The sequence below is a fragment of the Ochotona curzoniae genome, unplaced genomic scaffold, assembly GCF_017591425.1.
Source record: "Ochotona curzoniae isolate NIBS_2020 unplaced genomic scaffold, NIBS_Ocur_1.0 contig_291, whole genome shotgun sequence".
NCBI classification, from domain to species: Eukaryota; Metazoa; Chordata; class Mammalia; order Lagomorpha; family Ochotonidae; genus Ochotona; species Ochotona curzoniae.
The window spans coordinates 15405233-15425268 of NW_024465649.1; the positions used below are offsets into that span (position 1 = coordinate 15405233).

General features: G+C 39.3%; 1 protein-coding gene across 1 annotated transcript in view; it reads left to right on the plus strand.

The window, feature by feature from the left end:
• Window positions 1–20036, plus strand: part of FAF1 (Fas associated factor 1) — a 387496-nt gene that overhangs the window by 320469 nt on the left and 46991 nt on the right. Inside the window, exon 16 of the mRNA XM_040978567.1 lies at window positions 18841–18921. Within this exon, the coding sequence (XP_040834501.1) occupies window positions 18841–18921 (81 nt within the window). The remainder of the gene's footprint in view (window positions 1–18840; window positions 18922–20036) is intronic.

Sequence of the window (20036 nt, forward strand, 5' to 3'; positions counted from 1 at the left end):
TCACTTCCTATCCAGCTCCCTGCTTGTGGCCTGGGAAAACAGTAAAGGACGAACCAAAGCCTTGGGATCCTGCACCCATGTGGGAGACCTGGAAGAAGCTCCTGGCTCCTGGCTTTGGATTGGCTCAGTTCCAGCCATTGCAGCCATTTGGGGAGTGAATCAATGGATGGAAGACCTTTTCTCTCTGTCTCCTTCTCTCTGTAAATCTGATTTTCCAATAAAAATGAATTTTTTAAAAAATCATTGGTTAATTTGAAAGGCAGAGCTACTAACAAAGAAACAAAACGTTCACTCCCCAAAGGGCTGTTACAGTCAGGGCTTGACCAACTGAAGTCAGAAGCCTAGAATTCCATCCAGGTATCCTGTATCAGTGGAAAAACCATTCTCTGCTGCTTTTCCTGGTATTAGCAGGGTGCTCACTCAGAAGCAGAACAGCTGGGACTCCAGTGGACACTCAGTGGGATGCTGCTGTTGCAGTTGGGCAGGTTCACTCCACTGCACTGCAGTCCTAGCCCCTGTTTAGTATTTTTAATGAGTCATTTTAACTGAACTACATTACTTTTTTCTATTTATGCCTCTTGTGGGAAATACTGAGAATTTTCTCATTCTTTTCTCTTCCAGCTAGACATTTGCATTCACTATAGTTTCAGATTACCTGTCATTTTAGGCAACAGGTTCATGCAGTTTAGTATGAAAACAGCAGTGGTGGTAAGCATAAAACATGGAGGTAACACTAGGAAGACTTCACAGTGGAGCAAACTTTTGATCCCCAAAGACGATATACTGTTCAATAGGCAATCCACCATTGATTTAATTGTTCCCTTTTTTAGAGACCTGATCAATGCTAGTAGACTGAAGGCTGACACAGTCCTTTAGGTTTTCATTAACATACAAGCATAAGATTTTATTGTAGGAACATAGTTGCTTGATGTCTACATTGGAACATATAGAGTTAGAAAGGTCACAGCAGGGAAAATTATTTTATGCTGAAACTCAAAAGATTAGAAACATTGTGGCCTGTGACCTTGTAGAGAATTGTCTTCTAGAAGAAAAGATTCCTTTTCAGTGATAGCTGGATTGAAATAATATACCATTGACCACGATAGACTTTCGTTATAATAAAGGAGGGCAACTTCATTGGTTGGGCAGAATAATTGTAATTTCAGATTAGATATTTTATACCAGTAGCCATATATGCCTCTCATTTCCTGTTATTCTTACAGATCATTTTTAGCATAAAGCACATCAGATTTGATAATCAAGGCAAAGATGAAACGATTATCCACATTCTGTTTCTTTGTTGTCAGTTTTTTATTTTGTTTTTTTAAGCATCTGGAAACAACATTCCTTTGGAAAATTTTAGCAGATTAGAGAAAACTGTTTCAATAGAATTGCTTTAGGAATTCTCAGCTGCTCCTTGTTGCTTTTTTGAAGCAGTTTATCACTCTTGTGTTTACTTATCATAGCTTTTTACAGAAAACAAAGTGATGGAAATACAAAATGGTTCCTCCACTGCAAAAAATAATTTCAATAATTTCTCAGAAAGCTAAGCATAGATTTTACATGTAGCTTAGGCACAATTCAGAAAGCCGCATTTTATGTTCATGCGAAAACCTGTCTGAGTGTTCTTAGAGGTTATTATTAATTACTGAAACTAAAAACAGCCCAAATTTTTGTCCTTCAATTCAATTTCAGTGAGTGAATGGACAGTTTTATTAATATAGTATAATACTGCTCAGCAGGAAAAAGCAGTGATTGCAACATTTGACACAGTGGCTAAGATAGTGCTTGAATATTCATATTACTTACCATCAAGGACAGACACCCCTGGCTCCCGTCCAGCATCTTGCTAATGCACTTCCTGGAAGGTGACAGGTGATGAAAAAGGTGCTTGTGTCTTTGCAGCTATAGGAGAGGTTCAGATTGAGTTCCAGCTTCTGAATTCAGCCTGACCCAACCCTGTCTGTTGTGATGTGTTTGTTTGTTTGGTGTGTTTTGTTTTGTTTTGTTTTGTTTTGTTTTGTTTTGTTTTTTGGCATTTGTTTTTGTTTTTTTGCTCTCACTTTTAAATAAAATGAGAACTAATATATTTTAAAAGATGCACTATTTTATTACATGTAACAGTTTGGATGTATCACAGAGAAATTAGTAAGAGTAAGTCTGAAATTGCTATACTATGTAGTCTCACATGATATTTTTGAAAAGACAAATTTAGAGGGAATGAGAGATGATGAAAAATTCCAGAAGTTTCAGGAAAGAATATGAATGCAAAGGGTTACCATGAGAATGAGGGGATAGGGGAAAGATGACAATGTTGAAAGTTGCATAATTTAAAATGTTTTGGGCTCAGCATGGTAGCTGAGCAGCTCAAGTCCTCACCTTGAATGTGCCCAGGATCCCATATGAGTGCTAGTTCTAGTTTCGGTGGCCCCACTTCCCATCCAGCTCCCTGATTGTGGGCTGGGAAAGCAGTCGAGGATGGCTCAAAGCCTTGGGATCCTTTACCCGTGTGGGAGATCCAGAAAAGGCTCCGGGCTCTTGGCTTCTCATTGGCTCAGCTCTAACTGTTTGGGGAGTGAATCATGGAATGGAAGATCTTTCTGTCTCTTCTCCTCTCTGTATATCTGACTTGCTATAAAAATAAATCTTAAAAAAAAAGTGTTGAATTTCATAGGCCTATATACCCAAAATATCCATTTTACTGTATATTCAATTAAAAAATAAATTTAAACAAGGAAATAGGTCATAGTAGATTTTAAAATGGATTTCAGCAAAATTTTATTGTCTTTCTATATGTTTGAATGTCCTTTTGCATCCTATCATAACAATTACCATTATAGGCATGACTGGACCATTTCAAATTCCGTAAGACACGTACCTTTACACTCATTTTACAAAAGAGGACCCTGAAACACAGGATACTTGATGAGTTTCCTCAAGTGATGTGCCATTTGGAAAAAATCTTATTTCAGATTATGAGACTGACATGCTGCCTACTGCGCTAAGGAGGCAACTAAAATCTTATTTCAAAGACAACAGTTTGGATTGCGCAATCATACAAATATGTGCTGCATTCCTGGGGCAGGCAGTTTATGCAGGCCTTGGTAAGACACCCAGAATGCCTGCATCAGAGTGCCTGGCTTCAAGTCCTGGCTCTTCTCCCATACCATCTTGCTACTGTTGCACAACCAGAGACAGTGATGATGGCTCAAGTGGTTGGATCTCTGACACTCGCTCTTCACTCTCAAAAGACTACTCATCACCTACTCAAATGCCTTTTCTTTAGCCTGAACACAATTAATCCAGTAAAATATTTGTTCTGTATTTCAATCTGAGAAAAATGCTTGCAGTGCCTGCTATGTGACAAGCTCACACCAAGATATACAAGGTAGCACAGTTTGCTCCTCAAGGAGCTTGCTGTTTATCTCTAGCACTAAAACATCAGTACCTAAATAATTAGAGAAAAATCAATTTCAAAATGGGGAGACAGAGTGTACGTACAAGCAGCGTGTGACAAAGTTGAGGAGAGGAAGATGTGTAGGGAGGCTGGAGGAGTCTAGAGAGTTGGTTTGAATTAGACATGGAGTCAGGGAAAGAGGGTCTTCTCCAAGAGTTCCTACTGTCTCAGAGACAGCTATAGGAGTGAGATCAAGGGCTTTCAAGCCACATTTCTGAATTTAAATTGTAACTCATCACCTAGCAGCTGTTATAACTTTGGGGGGGGGGGGACGACACTGAATCGTTGTGTACCACAGATACTTCTATTAATACCAAGTTAATAAGATTGTGAAGACTAAGTCTTCACAAGTGGGCTGTTGCTACCCATGTGGGAGACCCAGGTGAAGCCCCGGCTGCTGCTGACTTCAGCCTCACTTGGCTTCCCATCACTACAGCAATTTGGGAAATGAACCATTGGATGCAATTCTCTGTCTCCTTCTCTCTGCAACTCTAACTTCAAATAAATATTTAAGTAAGTGTTTGTGTGTGTGTGTGTGTGTGTGTGTGAGAGAGAGAGAGAGAGAGAGACAGGAAGGGATACATACAGGGGGAGATATTATCTATGATTTGGTTCAAACTGAGATCTTGTTTTAAAAACATGGAAATTTCCAGGAAGATTTGTAGAGTTTGTCTCTGGATTTATTTAGCCTTTAGCAGAAACTCAGTTTGTGCCACTTTCCTATAAATCAGACACATTGAGACAGCAGTCATCATTTGAAATGTTTCCACTCATTTTGAAATGTTGCCACTAAAGAAATTAGCAGACAAGTCCTAAATCCAGCTTTTCAACTCACCCCACATACTTCTTCAATCCAGATGGGAAAGAATCTTTTCTAAACACCTCAGCCGGAAATTCCAGAGACATTCTAGCAAAGCAAGAGGATCTCAGGACTAACAAGTTACTTAGTACTTGTGAGTTCATCTCTGTTTTCATAGTGTTACATAAACTCTTCTGAAATTTCTCTATTTAAAAATTGCTAACACGAGTTTTCAAAATAACCAGTTACTTTAAGATTTAACTCAATTTTTATATAACGCATAACCCCCTGAAGAAGAATGTTAAATATCAGGTTTCTCGTAATTGTTATTTCACTGTTTTGAAGCCCCAACAGTTCATTGATGACTTTACAGACAAATCAGTTCCTCAGATGCAAACTTACAAAACACGTGTTTGTGCAGGCAAATTCTCCCTCACTGGTGTGTTTTTGTTTTGTTTTTCCTTCTTAAGAATCCACCAAATGCCAGGTCCTTAGGACAAAGAACAGAGACAAGGGAAAATCTCCTTAATCTATTTGAGGTATGAAGAAAGAATTTCATGTGTGAATAGATGACAATTGCGGGATAATACAAAGGTGGGGGTAAACAACCTTTCCTTGTCATCAGGCTCTTTAAGGATAGTCCATTGGTAATTAATGAACTAAGCCCACCTGTTTTTCTTATTCAGTTCATTTGAAAAGTAGAGTAAGTTTCTGCTTTACATCCAGAAAAATGACTCTGTGACTATCCTCCACACCAGCTGTGTGTTTGGAAGGGGAAACACAGGGAGATGGAGAAGCAGAGTGGAGGGTATAGGTTCCAGGAAAATGATGTCGTTGAGAGAGCTCTACATGAGGCACCAGAAAGCCTGCATTCTAACAGGCTGTGCGACCCGGGAAAATCACTTACCTCATACTGAGTCTGTTTCCTCATCTTGAAATAGGGATAAAAGTCCCTTCTGGCCAGGTTAATTGATTTTGTTAGCACATGTGAAAGTGCTTAGTAAATCCTGACATAAAACTTTATATGATTAAAGCACATGCATGTGTGTGTGTGTGTGTGTGTGTGTGTGTGTGTGTGTGTGTACATACACATAAATGTAGGAAGGGCAGGTTGCAGTACTACAGATTAAGCTTCCACTGAAAATTTTTGCATCCTATATCTGAGTGCCAGCCATTCTTCTGACCCAGCTCCTTGCTACTGTGCCTGGCAAGCAGCAGATGATGGCCCATGTGCTTGCACCTCTGCCACTTAAAAGACCCAGAGGAACCTCCCAGCAACTGGCTTCAGCCCTGCCCAGCCCCAGCCATTGTGACCGTTTGGAAGTGAACCAGTAGATGAAAGACTCCCTCAGTCTCCTCGTTTATCTTTCTTTCTCTAACTCTGCCTTCCAAATAAATAAAGGAATGAACAGATAAAATATTTTTACAATTTAAGTGCAAAATCCTAATTCAAAAAGAGGATTAATATCAGTATTATATGCTATAACCCCAGTTACTACGCCAGCTGATATATGTTCATCGTTTTAATTTATCCTTGAATTAATCCAGCTAAGTGGTACTTTTCCTATTTTCAAGATAAAACTGATCAGTATTTAAAGGTGTCAAGAAACCGTCCCCAGTCCGTAAAATGTAAATGGCAAACCCAGAACTCACACCGAGTCTGTCTCTGAAGCCTCTCTCTGCTGTTCTGCCACCAGGATGGAATAAGTACTAGGATTCATGCCCCTGGCTGGAAAATCAAAGACCCAGCCGTAGTACACCCTGAAGCCAATTCCATGAGGCTTCATCTCACTGCCTGTTTAATGCATCTTTTCAAACAGTGCCCTCGTCATTTATACTTTCAGAGTATAAATAATGGAAGTATAATGGATGGAAGTGTTCCTTCTCTCTTTGTTGTTTGGTTCTTGGCTTTGTAGTTACCCAGCCAGCTGCACTCATGACCTGCTTCTGTAATTTTGATGCTTTGTTAGATGAAATGCATATAAAATATTAACCATTTTAAAATTATGATTATACTTCACAAGTTCAAAATGTTGTACAACTTATCACATCTGTCTAGTTTTGAACACTTTCATTATATTCATCAGTCACTTGCTTTTCCCCTCCTGCCTATATACAATCCCTGACAGCACTAATTTACTTTCTGTGTCTACATTTGTGTTGTAGTTAGTATATGAACATATGCAGTGTGTGTCTAGCTTTTTTCATCTGGTGTAATGTTTTCAAGATTCACGCATGGTATAGCATGGCATGTACCTTATTCTTTTTATGACTGCATTATATCCATTCAATGAACATACCATGTTTGGTTTCTTTGTTCATCTTTGATGGACTTTTGGACTGTTTCCATCTCTTCGCTACTGTGAATAATGTATAGTGAATATTTCTGTATGAATACCTGTTTCAGTCCCTGTGTTTATTTTTTTTTTATACCTACCTAGTAGTGGAATTATTGAGTCATACAGTTAATTCTGCGCTTATGCCTTTGCGCATTCACCAAACTTTTCTGTAGTGGCTGGCTGCCCTTTTTACATTTTATCTAGAAATGTACATGGGATACAATCTGTCCACATCTTCACCAGGGCCTGTAATTTTCCTTTAAAAGAAAAATTAGCCATTTGATTGGGTACAAGTATATCAGTGTGGTGTGGGTTTTTATTTCCCAAATTACTAATGACATTACATATTATTTCTGTATCCTCCTTGCTAATTGTTTACTTTTTTAGAGAAATATCTAATTCTGTTACTTGAAAAATATCAAATACCACTTAAATGGATTGTTTGATCACATTACCGGTGCCCCATGTCCTAGGCGAATTTTAAAAATAAGATCTAAAATGTCTGAATTCTGATTCCATTATGATTAGAAAGGGAAAAAAAAAAGTTTACCTTCCAAATTAAAAATGAAAGTGAAATCGATTCTTGCAGATTTCTGATGCCTTATTAATTAATCCCCTTAAGAATAGTTGAAGAGGCTGACACTGTGACAAAGCAAGTAAAGACATCAGCAGCAATACCAGTATCCCCAGGAATTTAAGACCCAGATGCTCCACTTCTGATCCAGCTCTCTGCTAACGTGCCTGAAAAGGCAGCGGCAGATGGCCAAAGACATGTAGTGAATAGAGTAGCAGATGGAAAGCTCTTTCTCTCTGCCTGTCCCTCTATTTCTACAATTCTGCCTTTCAGATAAATAACTAAATCTTAAAACATATGTGTGTGTGTTGAGTGAAACAATAGTTTAGGACATAGGGATGCCCACATGCCCACATCCCTTACTAGAGTACCAGTTCAAGTCCCAGCTACTCTAATCCCAATGTAGCTCCCTGTTAACACATCCAGGAGGCAGCAGATGAAGACTCAAATGCTCGGCCACCTGCCACCCTGTCCTACATGGGAGACCCAGATATAATTATGTACTCTTGGGTTTGGCCTGGCCCAGCACTGGCTGTGTGTGGGCATCTGGGAAATGAGCCAGTAGATGGAAAATTTCTCAAATATTCTCTCTCCTTTGCTTTTTCTTGTTTGCTCTCCTCTCTCCTCTTCTCTGCCCCTTTCTCTCCCTCTTGTTTTCTCCCTCCTTTTTTCCCCTCCCCATCCTTCCTTGATAATAAATAATGACTCACAAAAAATTTTAATTTAAACTATTGTAGTCTCTCCTCCGTCTAGTCTCATACCAGCCAATTACTTGGAAAATATAATTATCAGTTTGGCTTTAAACACAATATTTAGTTAATTATCTTCCACTTCAATTCAATCCGTACTTATTTAATAGCTACTCTGTGCTAGGCTCTGTACCCAGGAGTCATCACAGAGATTCCCCTAAAAAGAAACATATAAGCTGTGCAGCTTATTTTATGGAGCATAGTCTAAGAATAATCTGGCACCCTGAACAAGAAGATACATTTTCTCAGTAGATCTATTATCTCATTCTCTTTCCTGCCTTTGAACATTTTTCTCAAGCTGTCTTAGAAATCTCAGAACCCAAGATAGGGGTAATGGCAATAATGCCAGTAAGAAGAAAGTCCAAAAGGAGCATTTAGTGTGTAAAGAATATATTTTTTAAGTTTTTAAATTTTTTTTTTATCAGAAAGTCAGATCTACTGAGAGGAAGATTTTCATCCTCAGATTTACTCCCTAAGTGGCCACACTGGCCAGAGCTGAGCTGACCTGAAGGCAGGAGTCTGGAGCCTGTCCTGGGTCTCCCACATGGGTACAGGGTCCTAAGACCTTGGGCTGTCCCGAACTGCTTTCCCAGGTCACAAGCAGAGAGCTGAATGGGAAGTGGGGTTACCGGGATTAGAACCAGTGTCTATATGGATCCCAGCGCATGCCACACAAGGACTTAAGCCACTGGGCTATCTTGCTAGGCTAGTGTATAAAGGATATTAATACTTCTGAGATTGCTCTCATATGTATAGTCCTCTTTTCTCTCTCTCAATGTATATGAAGAATCAATGAGATAGTATATAAAGTGATTGAAAGAGAATTTGACATAGTCACCAAATGTTAATCATCACTTTTATTTATCAAGTGTCAACTGTATATCTTCTTATGCTCAAAATCCAGAGACTAATAAGACAATATCCATGTCCTGTAAGTACTCACAGTCTAGTGAGAGAAAAATATGCAAATATATTATAGTAACATATCATAAATCTGTAGAGCACAAAAATGAAGCGGTTCACCCCAGTACCGAGGGAGGTGTGAGTAGTTCTAAATACCTAGAGGTTGCACTTACGCTGAACCTGAAAGATATGTTTGACTGACTGTCAGAAAGGAGTGTTGAGATACACTTTGCATTTTAGAAATGTGATCTTTAATGATGCTTTCCTTTCTATAATTTGGTAACAGCAGTATATAACTACAAAATCTCCATAAAAATTGAGGGGAAAATTTTTTGTTCCTTTTTTATATTCTGTTTTTTGTTGTTGTTAAGATAAACTGAAAGTACTTTTTAAAGTGGGGATAATTTAACATCTTTCTTTGTTCATTATATGTATCCCACTGCTTTGCTCTTAGTAGATGTGGGACAAAATCATTGCATGACACTAAACCAAATGCAGGGTAATTCAGAACAAAAAGCTGACAAAGAGGTGGTTCTTCTCAAACATGTCTAGAATTGGCGATTATCCTGCCTCTTTCCCTACACAATTAGAAATCTTTGTTTTTCTGCATTCATATCTTTAATCAATTTGTTTTTTAAAATTTAGTATATTTTATTATATTTACATACTTAAGGATGTATACCCATGTAGACAGCCAATTAGGGTGGGGAGGGTCCTGGAATCGGGGAAAGTAGAAGGGACAACTGCCCCCAATCTCCTTTTTCCTTCCTGTATCTGGGGAAAGTCAGGAGAGAATGGGAGAGGCTTCCAGCAACCCAACCACATCAGTATCCAGGGATGGGGGGGGACAGCCAACCAATGCAATTCCAGAGTCCCCGATGTGGAACATGCCTAAGTGGTTTTGATAATTCTAAGATGTGTGAATTTCACTGCTCCAAGGTTGAGGAGATCCTTCCAAAGCTCCACTGGCTGACATAGTCCACCTTAGAGTCTCAGTTTACCCAGATACTCACTGTTTGCAAATGCAAACTAGGCAGTTGCCTACAGCTGGGGTAATCAAAAACTTTCTCTTCTTTATATTCTAAGAGACCTGTGACTTTTCAGTCTTTCCTACTAATGTCAGCTAAATCATACCTTCTGATTTGACTGAGGGGGGGAGGTACGAGTAATGGATGAATTAGTTGCTTTGTAATTTGACCTTTTCTTGACACTATTCATAAAGCTCAAGTCACGTTAAGCTTTTATTTCCTACTTAGTAAGTTGAAAGTTTAAAGACTGAGACCAACATTGATAATGTTTTTAAAGATAAAGTTTTTCTTTAAAGGGCCAGATAGTAACTATTTTAGGCATTAGGGACTATATATTTACTGTCATAACTACTCAGCTCTGTTCTTATAGCACCAAAGCAGCTGTAGACAATACCTAAATGAATAAGCGTAGCCATATGTCAATAAAACTGTATTTGCTGAAACAGACCACAGGCCAGCTTTGGCCCAGAAGATCATAGTATAATGAGGTGTAACCAAAGTAGGTGTCCTCCTTCTCTCATCTAAAGGCTTGCAAGAAGGATTCCTGACTAGAGTCGTAGATTTTATCAGAGACCGTCACATCATGTCTCTGTTGCATGTAAGCATGCTGATACACACGCTCCATGAAAATCTCCAGAGCCCATAACTAGACTGCGACCATGTCACAGGGCTGCGTATTGGAGAGGAAGTTCGTTCATGTTTGTTCATCTCTGTTGCCCTGCTCGTAGTACATACGCTCAGTGAACATGTTCCTGTGTGAGAAATTTACATGTCTCTATTCAAAATGAAATGCAAGTCTTCCAAACTGCTGCCTGGCTGCTTAGGAAATGAGACCTCAGTCTGTACTAATGTAGAGTCCCTTTCCCTTTTTACAGCTATCCTGAATGCAAAAATCACATCCCAGCTAAATTTCACTTTTAAAATATCACATGTATTACTTTCATTTTCCTTATTCTACTTGTTATTTAATAATTAGGATTAACGTTACTTTTAGTCAAAGATACTCATTTTCATAAGATCTGTAGGTCGGCTGCAGTATTTTGGAGCAGTGTGTTTTAGAGGTTGTCAAGTGCAGGCAAGGGGTCACCTGGACATTGTGGCAGTGTTCAGTTTCTGATTCATTCAGGCTGGTTTAGGTCCCAGAAGTTTGCATTTCTCACTAACTTCAAATTGACTTTGATGCTACTTGTCCTTCAAGCAGCCTTGAGTTAGCAAAGTCTTACTTCTATTCCTACAGTGCAGTCACTCAGGCTCTTATCATATGTTCAGCAGAACCAAGAATTAGCTCTGGTCACAGTAATGACCCCAACCAATGTATTTTGTTTGTTTAGTTTAGAAACTACTATTTGAAATGGTTCTTGGCTACTTAATCTATACAAGAAATTTCAAAATTATTATCTCTCCACATTATATTTTTTGCATTAAGTCTCCCTTTTGTTGTTCTTGTTACTGGTCATTTATTTTGTAAAGCTATATTTACTTTGTAAAGGTACAATTGGCATACAATAAGCTTCATCTCTCTAAAATGTAAAGTTGACAAATGTAGACAGCCGTGAACTCTGAAAGGTGTCCTCATGCTGCCCTGTCATTTCTCCCTGCAGCCTCTGCCAACAGAGTCCCATGCACCCATGGATCTTTCTGTCAGTGTAGATTTTATGCATTTTCTAGAATTTTATGGAAAACTAAGTCATACAGTACACACTCATCAGTCTTAGGTGGCATTTAGTGTGTTCACAATGTTGTGCCACCACTGCCTAGGAACTTTAACACTGTTTTGTTTAAGAGATATTTAGAATGTGCACTTTAACATTTTTAATAAGTGCTAATTTTAGAAAACACAGGAAAGCAAGTTACAATGTTGTCTTTTTCTAATTAGCTCATTATGTACTCTATGCAAGAGAGTGAAAATATTTGGCTTCTAACGTTTTATAACATGTCAGAAGCCGTGTACCGTAGCCACACTAAAGCCATCTTGAATATAGAACTATGGGCCAGTGGAAAACCCCCAGTTGGCTAGAAGCTTGGGAAAGAAGTTATGAAACTAATCACACACTTAGCTTCAATTGTTTCTAGCAACTGTTTCAGAATGTGATTTATGCTGCACCTGCCGACATCTTGTTACTGATTACCTATGCTATTGTTGATATGTTGGTTACTATGGTTGATATGGTGGCTGCTCAAGAACAATCGGTCTGGAGACCATGGCTTGCTTCCTAGTTTCTCCTTTCCTCCCTGAGCCTTAGTTACTGAAAAGTATAAAAACCCTCAATTAAAATCAATAAACTGACATCTTGATCAGACATCCTGTCTTGCTGTCCATTCTTTGTGTCTCTTGTCCCCCAATCTCTCCTAGGTGGTTGTGACCCCCGTTGACTGTCCTGCTGGACGGGACAATAACAGACCTCCATACTGGTCAGCTAACCTAGGTGTTTGAGTGGGCTGAAAGCATGTGGGACAAGCACAGTGCAGTCTTGCACAACGGGAGCACTATGATGACTGTAAAATGTGTAGATGTGAGAGACTCCATTTCTGTCAGTCACTGATACAAACCCTGCAGATTCACTTAATTCACTGGCATACTGATGCGCCCTAGTCTCCAGTGCAAAGGTTGTCATTTTGCACCTTCATATAACCTTGTCCATGTCTGTCATCATCATCATTTTCAGTTAATGAAACCAAATGTATAAAGATGAGAATGGACAGTTTCAGTCCTCACTGAATTGCTTATTCTGTTTGCTCTGTTTTAACTGGAAATGGCAATGAACATCCTCAGTTAAGCTTGCATTTCATTGCTGTCTTCTTAGAGAACCTGCTTTGTGTTGGCTATCCTCAGTGTTTGACCCTAAGTCACTCAGTTCTGGGCTCATTTTTTCCTTTGAATCTGTAACTTGAGATTTGATCTTCAACTGAGAACTCAAATCTAGCAGTCACAATTAACTTCACATTAATGTAAAAGTCACCTTACTGATGAAGGGCTATCCACAGCCATCCTCTGAAATCTTAAGAAGAAATGATACAAGTAATTATGACAGGGGATCCAGTGTTTGCTGTAATCAAGAAATGGTTTTATAAAAGTATACTACTGGGCCTGGAGTAGTAGCCTAGTGGCTCAAGTCCATACTTTGCATGTCTGGGATCCCATATGGGTGCCGGTTTGTATCCTGGCTACTCCACTTCCCATCCAGCTCCCTGCATGTGGCCTGGGAAAGCAGTCGAGGATGGCCCAAAGCCTTAGGACCTTACATGGGAGACCCAGAAGAAGCTCTGACTTTGGATTAGCTCAGCTCTGGCCATTGTGGCTACTTAGGGAATGAACCAGCAGATGGAAGATCTTTCTGTTTCTCCTTCACTCTTCACATCTGCCTTTCCAATAGAAGTAAATAGATCTTAAAAAAAAGTCCTGCTACTATTTTTAATAATGCTTATATTTTTCACAATTCTGTTTGCCTCTTGATGATACTTGGATCATTTAAGTTACAGATTTAGAAACAATATGAAAACCCATGAAATTTTTCTATTGCTTTTAGCAGCTCACATTGAAATCTGATTCAATGGGTATTGATATAGGACTATACTGAATTGTATCTTGTGCCAGTGTGAGGGAAAATATATAGGGCTTAACGATGAGAATGACTAGTTTTAAATTCTAATTTCAGCACTTTTTAACAGCTTGTTGTAACCTTCAGAATTGAAAATATGTTTAAAAAATCATGTAAGGGGCCCGGCGAGGTGGCGCAAGTGGTTAAAGGTCCTCGCCTTGCACGCCTGGGATCCCACATGTGCGCTGGTTCTAATCCCGTCAGCCCCGCTTCCCTTCCAGCTCCCTACCTGTGGCCTGGGAAAGCAGTCGAGGATGGCCCAAAGCTTTGGGAACCTGCACCCGCGTGGGAGACCCGGAAGAGGCTCCTGGCTTCAGATCGGCATAGGATCGGCCCGTTGCACTCACTTGGGGAGTGAATCATCGGACGGAAGATCTTCCTCTCTGTCTCTCCTCTCTGTATATCCACCTTTCCAATAAAAAAAAATAATAATAAAAATAAATCTTTAAAAAAAAATCATGTAAGGAATAGTTAAGGCTAAGAACTATTGATATACACATTAAGCACTTGAAATTCCATTCATTCATCCTACAAATACCAAATAAATATAGGAGACTTTCAGTTAGGGAGCAATGAGACAAATATACTAATGAGTGTAGCATGGATTGCAATGGCTAGTATCCTGCAAATGAAAATTTTTGGTTAGGATGGAGTTATGCAAATCAGTTGCCCTCCTATGATTTTAGTTTCTTCAGCTCCAATAGGACTCCTTTGGCCATATCTGAGACTGGCTTAAAGCCGAAGCTAGGAGCCAGGAATGCAAGGCCAAATCTTCTTTTTGGTTACTTGAGCCATCACCATTGCCTCCCAGGTCTGGAGTCAGGCTCCAGAGCTGGGAATCAAACTGAGGTGTTCTAGTATGGGACACAAGCCTGTTCCCAGACAACTTATTTTTTAAAATATGCAATATGATCTTGAGTGGTTGATAGAACAGGAAATGTTCCAGGAAAAAAGAACAGCATTATTCAAGAAACAAAAGAAAAAAAAACAATAATGTAAAACCCAAGCACTGTGAACTTTTAGCAGTAGGTCAGTAGACCCTCTAAACTGGTATGAAAGTAGTACAGCACTGTACAACTGGTAAAGCTGCCAGCTGCAGTGCTGGCATCACACAGTGATCATGTGGCAACTACTCCATGTCTGATCCAGCTCCCTGAACATGTGTCTGGGAAAGAAGCAAAGGATGGCCCAAATGCTTGGGCTCCTGGACTCATGTGGGAAACCCAGAAGAGGTTCCTGGCTCTTGGCTTGCTGCTGGCGTAGCTTCAGCTTTTGTGGCCATTTGGGGAGTGAACCAGTAGATGGAAGATTGCTCGCTCGCTCTCTCTCTCTCTCTCTCTCTCTCTCTGTAATTCTCTCTTTCAAATAAGTAGAATATTTTAAAAAATAATTTTGGGAAAGTATTCGAAGCATGGTTATCTATGTCTTCCCATAATTAATAGTGCCTTTTCTGTGTATCATTTGCACAAATATGCTGCCTAATACAAAATTAGTACCTAATGACTGTGAGAGGAAAGAAAAAAGGAAGACAGGAAAAAAAAATAAGGGCAGTAAAGGAAGGAGATTAATTGGTTCAGGAAATCCTATTTCAACAGGTGCCACAATTTTTGGCAGAGGTCCCTAAATTGAATGCCCTTTCACATCTGCCACAGTCTGTTTTGAAATAGAGCTGTTTACTTAGAATACTTTTGTTATGTACTGTATTTGTGCTCAGAGGGCTTCCACCTGTGATAGCTTGTCCCTTTATTGTATGTACATAATGTCGTAACAGGTCATACCTGCCTAGCCAGTAATTGCCTTGATTCACATGGGGCTACTTTGTGAATAAGCTTTATCTTTTTCCTTCTTGATTTTTACTGCAAACAATTAGGTATTTTATGCCTGGAAAGTGTACTCATTTATTCAACATGGCCTTATTAAATACCTCTCAAAGGTTAGGCATTGCATAAGATATGGAACTATACAGTATCATGGGGGAATCCCATATTAAATAATTATACAATAATTGCAGTTGGATAAATGCTTTAAAGCAAAAATCCAGAATGTTGGGAGGTAAACCTAACCTGTAAACAAATTTAATGGAGTAAAGTCAGGAAAGTCATTAAATTTAAGCATTTTAAACATTTCTCAGAGTGGGCATTTGTCATAGTGGCTGACACACCTACATCATGTAATGAAGAACCTCAGTTCAAATATCCGCTCTACTCCTTGTTTCCACCTCCTACTAATGCAGACCCTGGAAACAAGGTGATGGCTCATGTACTTGGGTCCCTGTTACCATGCTGGAGACCCCAGTGAAGTTCCAGCCTCCTGGCTTCAGCCTGGTCTGGTTTGGCTGTTGTGGTCATTTGGGGAGTGTACAAAAGGATAGAAGATCTCTCTTTCTCTTTCTCTCCCTCTCCCTCTTTCTCTGATTCCCTTCCTCTGTTTGTCATTTCAATTTTCAAATCTAAAAAAAAAGTTCATTTCAAAAATAGAAAGGTAAGGTTACATCATAATTTATCAGTTATATTCTAAGGATATATTGATTTGGAAATGTAATCTTAATCCACAAAAGCACAAGAGCCTCAGAGTCCTTGAACAGATGACTAAAAAGGAGGTATTATTTGCCAAGAGTGCATAGTTTGTTGTTGAAAGAGTTAGAGCTTGAGCACAGGTCTGCTTATCTGTTACATCTCCTCAGTTACTTGAAAAACAAAGTACACATCGAATATAAAACACCTATAGCCAAATAAACTAGTAAATGGCCACTCTGTACAAACATGTGTTCTGAGCGGGGGAAAGAATTTACAGAGTAATGAATTAGGCAAATGTAAATGGAAAGAGGCAAAATTCACCTTATCAGCCTGTTTTATCTAGTCTTAGTTAACCCTCACTATATCTAATGACAGATAGCCAGTTGGAATTAAATGAAATTATATTTTTAAAAAAATGCTTCGGGAACCAGCACAGTGGCATATCAGGCTAATCCTCTGCCATATGGTGCTAACATCCTATATGGCACCAGTTCATATCTTGGCAGCCCCACTTACCATCCAACTCGCTGCTTACAGCCTGGGAAAGCAATTGAGGATGGTCCAAGGCCTTGGAACCCTACCAAAGTGAGTTCTTGACTCCTAGCTGCAGATCAGCTCAGCACTGGCCTTTGCGGCCAATTGGGGAGTGAACCAGTGCTTGGAAGAGCTTTTTGCGTCTCCTATCTGTAAATCTGCCTTTCAAATAAAAATAAGATCTTAAAAAAAAAAAAAGAAATGCTTATGTGTCTTTAAAATATCAAGCAATTGCTAAACATAAGTGCCCAATATGCTTTTTAAAAAATACTTATTTGTTGAAAGGGCTACAGGGAGAGAGAGGAATCAAACTTCCATCCTTGTGTTCATTCCCCAGATGGCCACAGTGACCAGAACTAGACTAGACTAAAACCAGGACCAGAAACTTCTTCCAGGTCTCCCATATGGGTGACCAGGGCCCATGTACTTGGGCCATCTTCGATTGCTTTTCCCAGAAAACAGGGAGTCAGGTCCGAAGTAAAGCAACTAATTGCAAGCTGGCACTGATGGAGGAAGCCCGCATCACAGGCAACAGCTTTAACCTGCTGCAGCACAGCACAGGTCTCTCCAATAAGCTTTTTAAATCCATTTTTATTCATGTGTGATGCTACATGACACATGAAGCGTTCAAACTATGTTGGAATCTAAGTGGTTTCTCAGATTAAATTTAGGACCCCTAATCTTTTGTCCCCACATATCAGTTCCCTTTCATTATGGATAATAGATTCAGACAAACAATATCTAATTTTTCCTAATGTTTTGTTTTAAAATTGCGAATTAGTACTGTTTAAACCAGTGCTTTTGGAAATGAGAAGGAATATTAGCTTTCAGGAGAATGCTAATCTTGAGTGGATACCAGGGAGAACTCTGAAGAGAATGTTAAACATACACTCTACCTTAAATAAGTATATGGTAAAGTGCAGAGACAAATAGGAAATATAAAGTTACTCCATATGTGGGACAGTGTTGTGGCAGAGCAACTTATGCAACCACTTGATCTGTCAGAATCCAATGTAGGAGCTCTGGTTTGAATCTCAGCTGCTTTGCTTCGTGGCATTGTGTCTGAGAAGGCAGTGGAAGATGGCTCAAATGGTTCCTGCCACACATATTAGAAAACAGAATAAAGTTCCTGGCCTCAACCTGGCATAGCCTTGACTCTGTAGGGGGTGAAGCAGTATTTGGAATATTTCTCCCTTTCTCTGTCTCTGCCTTCCTAATAAGTAAATATTTTTATTATTATTATTTAAGAAATGTAGTCATAGGAAATTTATTTTAAAAAAAAGAACTCTTATGTTTTATTGGTCACAAAATGTCAAATATGTGATTGTACAGGTCACCCTAAAAACATATATGACCAAAAGAGGAACCTATACTGATACAGGCAGGAATAGTATTTATTAAATACGTATAAACTCACTCCAAACATTTTTCAACTTAGGTAACTTCTGTTATTCACACTGCGTGGGTGTAATAGCTGTAGTGGGTTCATTTGATGATCAAAGCCTCAGTGGTGTACTGTGTGGAGTGAGGTTACCAGGGTATTTACTTTTAGCCTCCTTGTAGACTGATCAGGGTATTATTTCTCAGTCTTACAAACGCTGTTAAATATTTGTCCCAAAATTGACAGTTTCAAAGTTTATCAGAAGGAAAGAAAGAACTAATAAATAAGTGCCAGATGCTTTGCTAGATAGTTTATTGTTCGCTCTCCAGCAGCGAGGGACTTGGTGCCTGGAGCCAATAACCATACTCATGGACTGTTGACTGATGGTCAATAGCCTCAGTTCATTAACAGCAAAAGACTTCTGAAGACAGAGGGTCTGAGACAGAATGTGCTTTACATGCCAGCAGGAGAAGGGCATCAATCAGTAAACAATGTCCTCTTCTAGCAGGCACCTTCCTTTGATCTATTACCTAAACTTGGGGATTAGGGAGTTCCTGTATCCGTGGATTTTCATATCAGCTGCTTCTGGATCTTTTCCCTGAATTCCGGGAGCTTTCTCACAGGATTACAACTGGTTATGGTTTGATGCTGATATGGTTGCCCATTGTCCTCATCTAATCAAGTGTCTCTCTGCAGTTTACATTTTGTTGCATTTCTTTTTGGCAATAACCATACTGACAAATATTCCTCTTTCCCAGTTGAGGAAACTGAGATCTAGAGAGATTAAATAACTTACACAGAGTCACAGATTCTAAGTAGTACAGCCAGGATTCAAACTAGTTCACTATATATCATATTGACTTATTGAGTTACTTACTTGCCAGCTATAGGCTCTTTATTTGATCATAAATTCACATAGGAAATTTTTTAAATCACCAATAAGTTCGAATCTTCTTTTCAGGATGAACGTGAAGCCAGAGAAAATGTTAAGAGAGAGCAAGATGAAGCCTATCGCCTTTCACTAGAGGCTGACAGAGCAAAGGTAGGTTTGGCCGAGTTGCTTCTGGGATAAAAAAAATTCAAACTTAGACATCTTTCATTATTTCAGTACCAACCCTTTTATCACTTTGATCCCTAAAACTATTGAGTTTGCAAGGTAGAGAGCTAGATTCCATTAATCGTAAGATAATTCTGTCTATTGTTTTCAAAGCGTAGTTCATTTTGAGAAAATAAAATTTGTCAAAAATCATTAAAAATTAAAACAAAAATGAACAAACCTGGTATCTATTTTGTTTGTTGTGATAGAACCCATAGCAATTTTTCGAAAGGTTGATTAGGTGACTTTAATGTGCAAAGTTGAGAACCATTGGTTAGTGCATCTTGAGGACCTGCTTCTGTGTTGGGTGTTGAGGAAGTTGGAAATTTAAATACACCAGTCTCCTCTCAAAGGGAGAGTCACAGAATGGTAGAGGGAGTGAAGAACACAGGCAGTTGTAACGTAAAGCAAGGATCCAAAGCATTGTGAGGGCAGCACTGAGTTCTGTGTCATTTTAGTAAGTAGGAGTTTCAAGGAAGAATTTTGTTCCAGCTCTTTGGGAAAGCCAGGAAGTTGTAATTTAGTGGAAATTTAGAGGAGGGAAGAAGTAGTGATGTAAGTAAAGACCAAGGAGCACACAGTATAAGGGTAGATAGAGCTGAAGTGAATTGATTTTAGCTGCAGAAAAAGAGCAGAATAGGCCAGGAGAAAAAAAAGATCCTCAAAGTCTTGAATACCACATTATCTAGAGCAATCAAAAGTGTTTGCGTGGCTTAGCGGCTAAAGTTCTCGCCTTGAACGCACCGGATCCCATATGGGCGCTGGTTCTAATCCCAGCAGCCCTGCTTCCCATCCAGCTCCCTGATTGTGGCCTGGGAAAGCAGTCAAGGACAGCCCAAAGCTTTGGGACCCTGCACCTGCGTGGGAGACCTGGAGGAGGTTCCTGGATCCTGGCTTCGGATTGGCATAACATCAACCATTGCACTCACTTGGGGAGTGAATCATTGGACGGAAGATCTTCCTCTCTGTATCTCTGACTTTCCAATAAATAAATAAATCTTTAAAAAGAAAAAAAACATTTCCATTACCCTGGTGTACTTCTAGATTCTATTGAGAGTAAA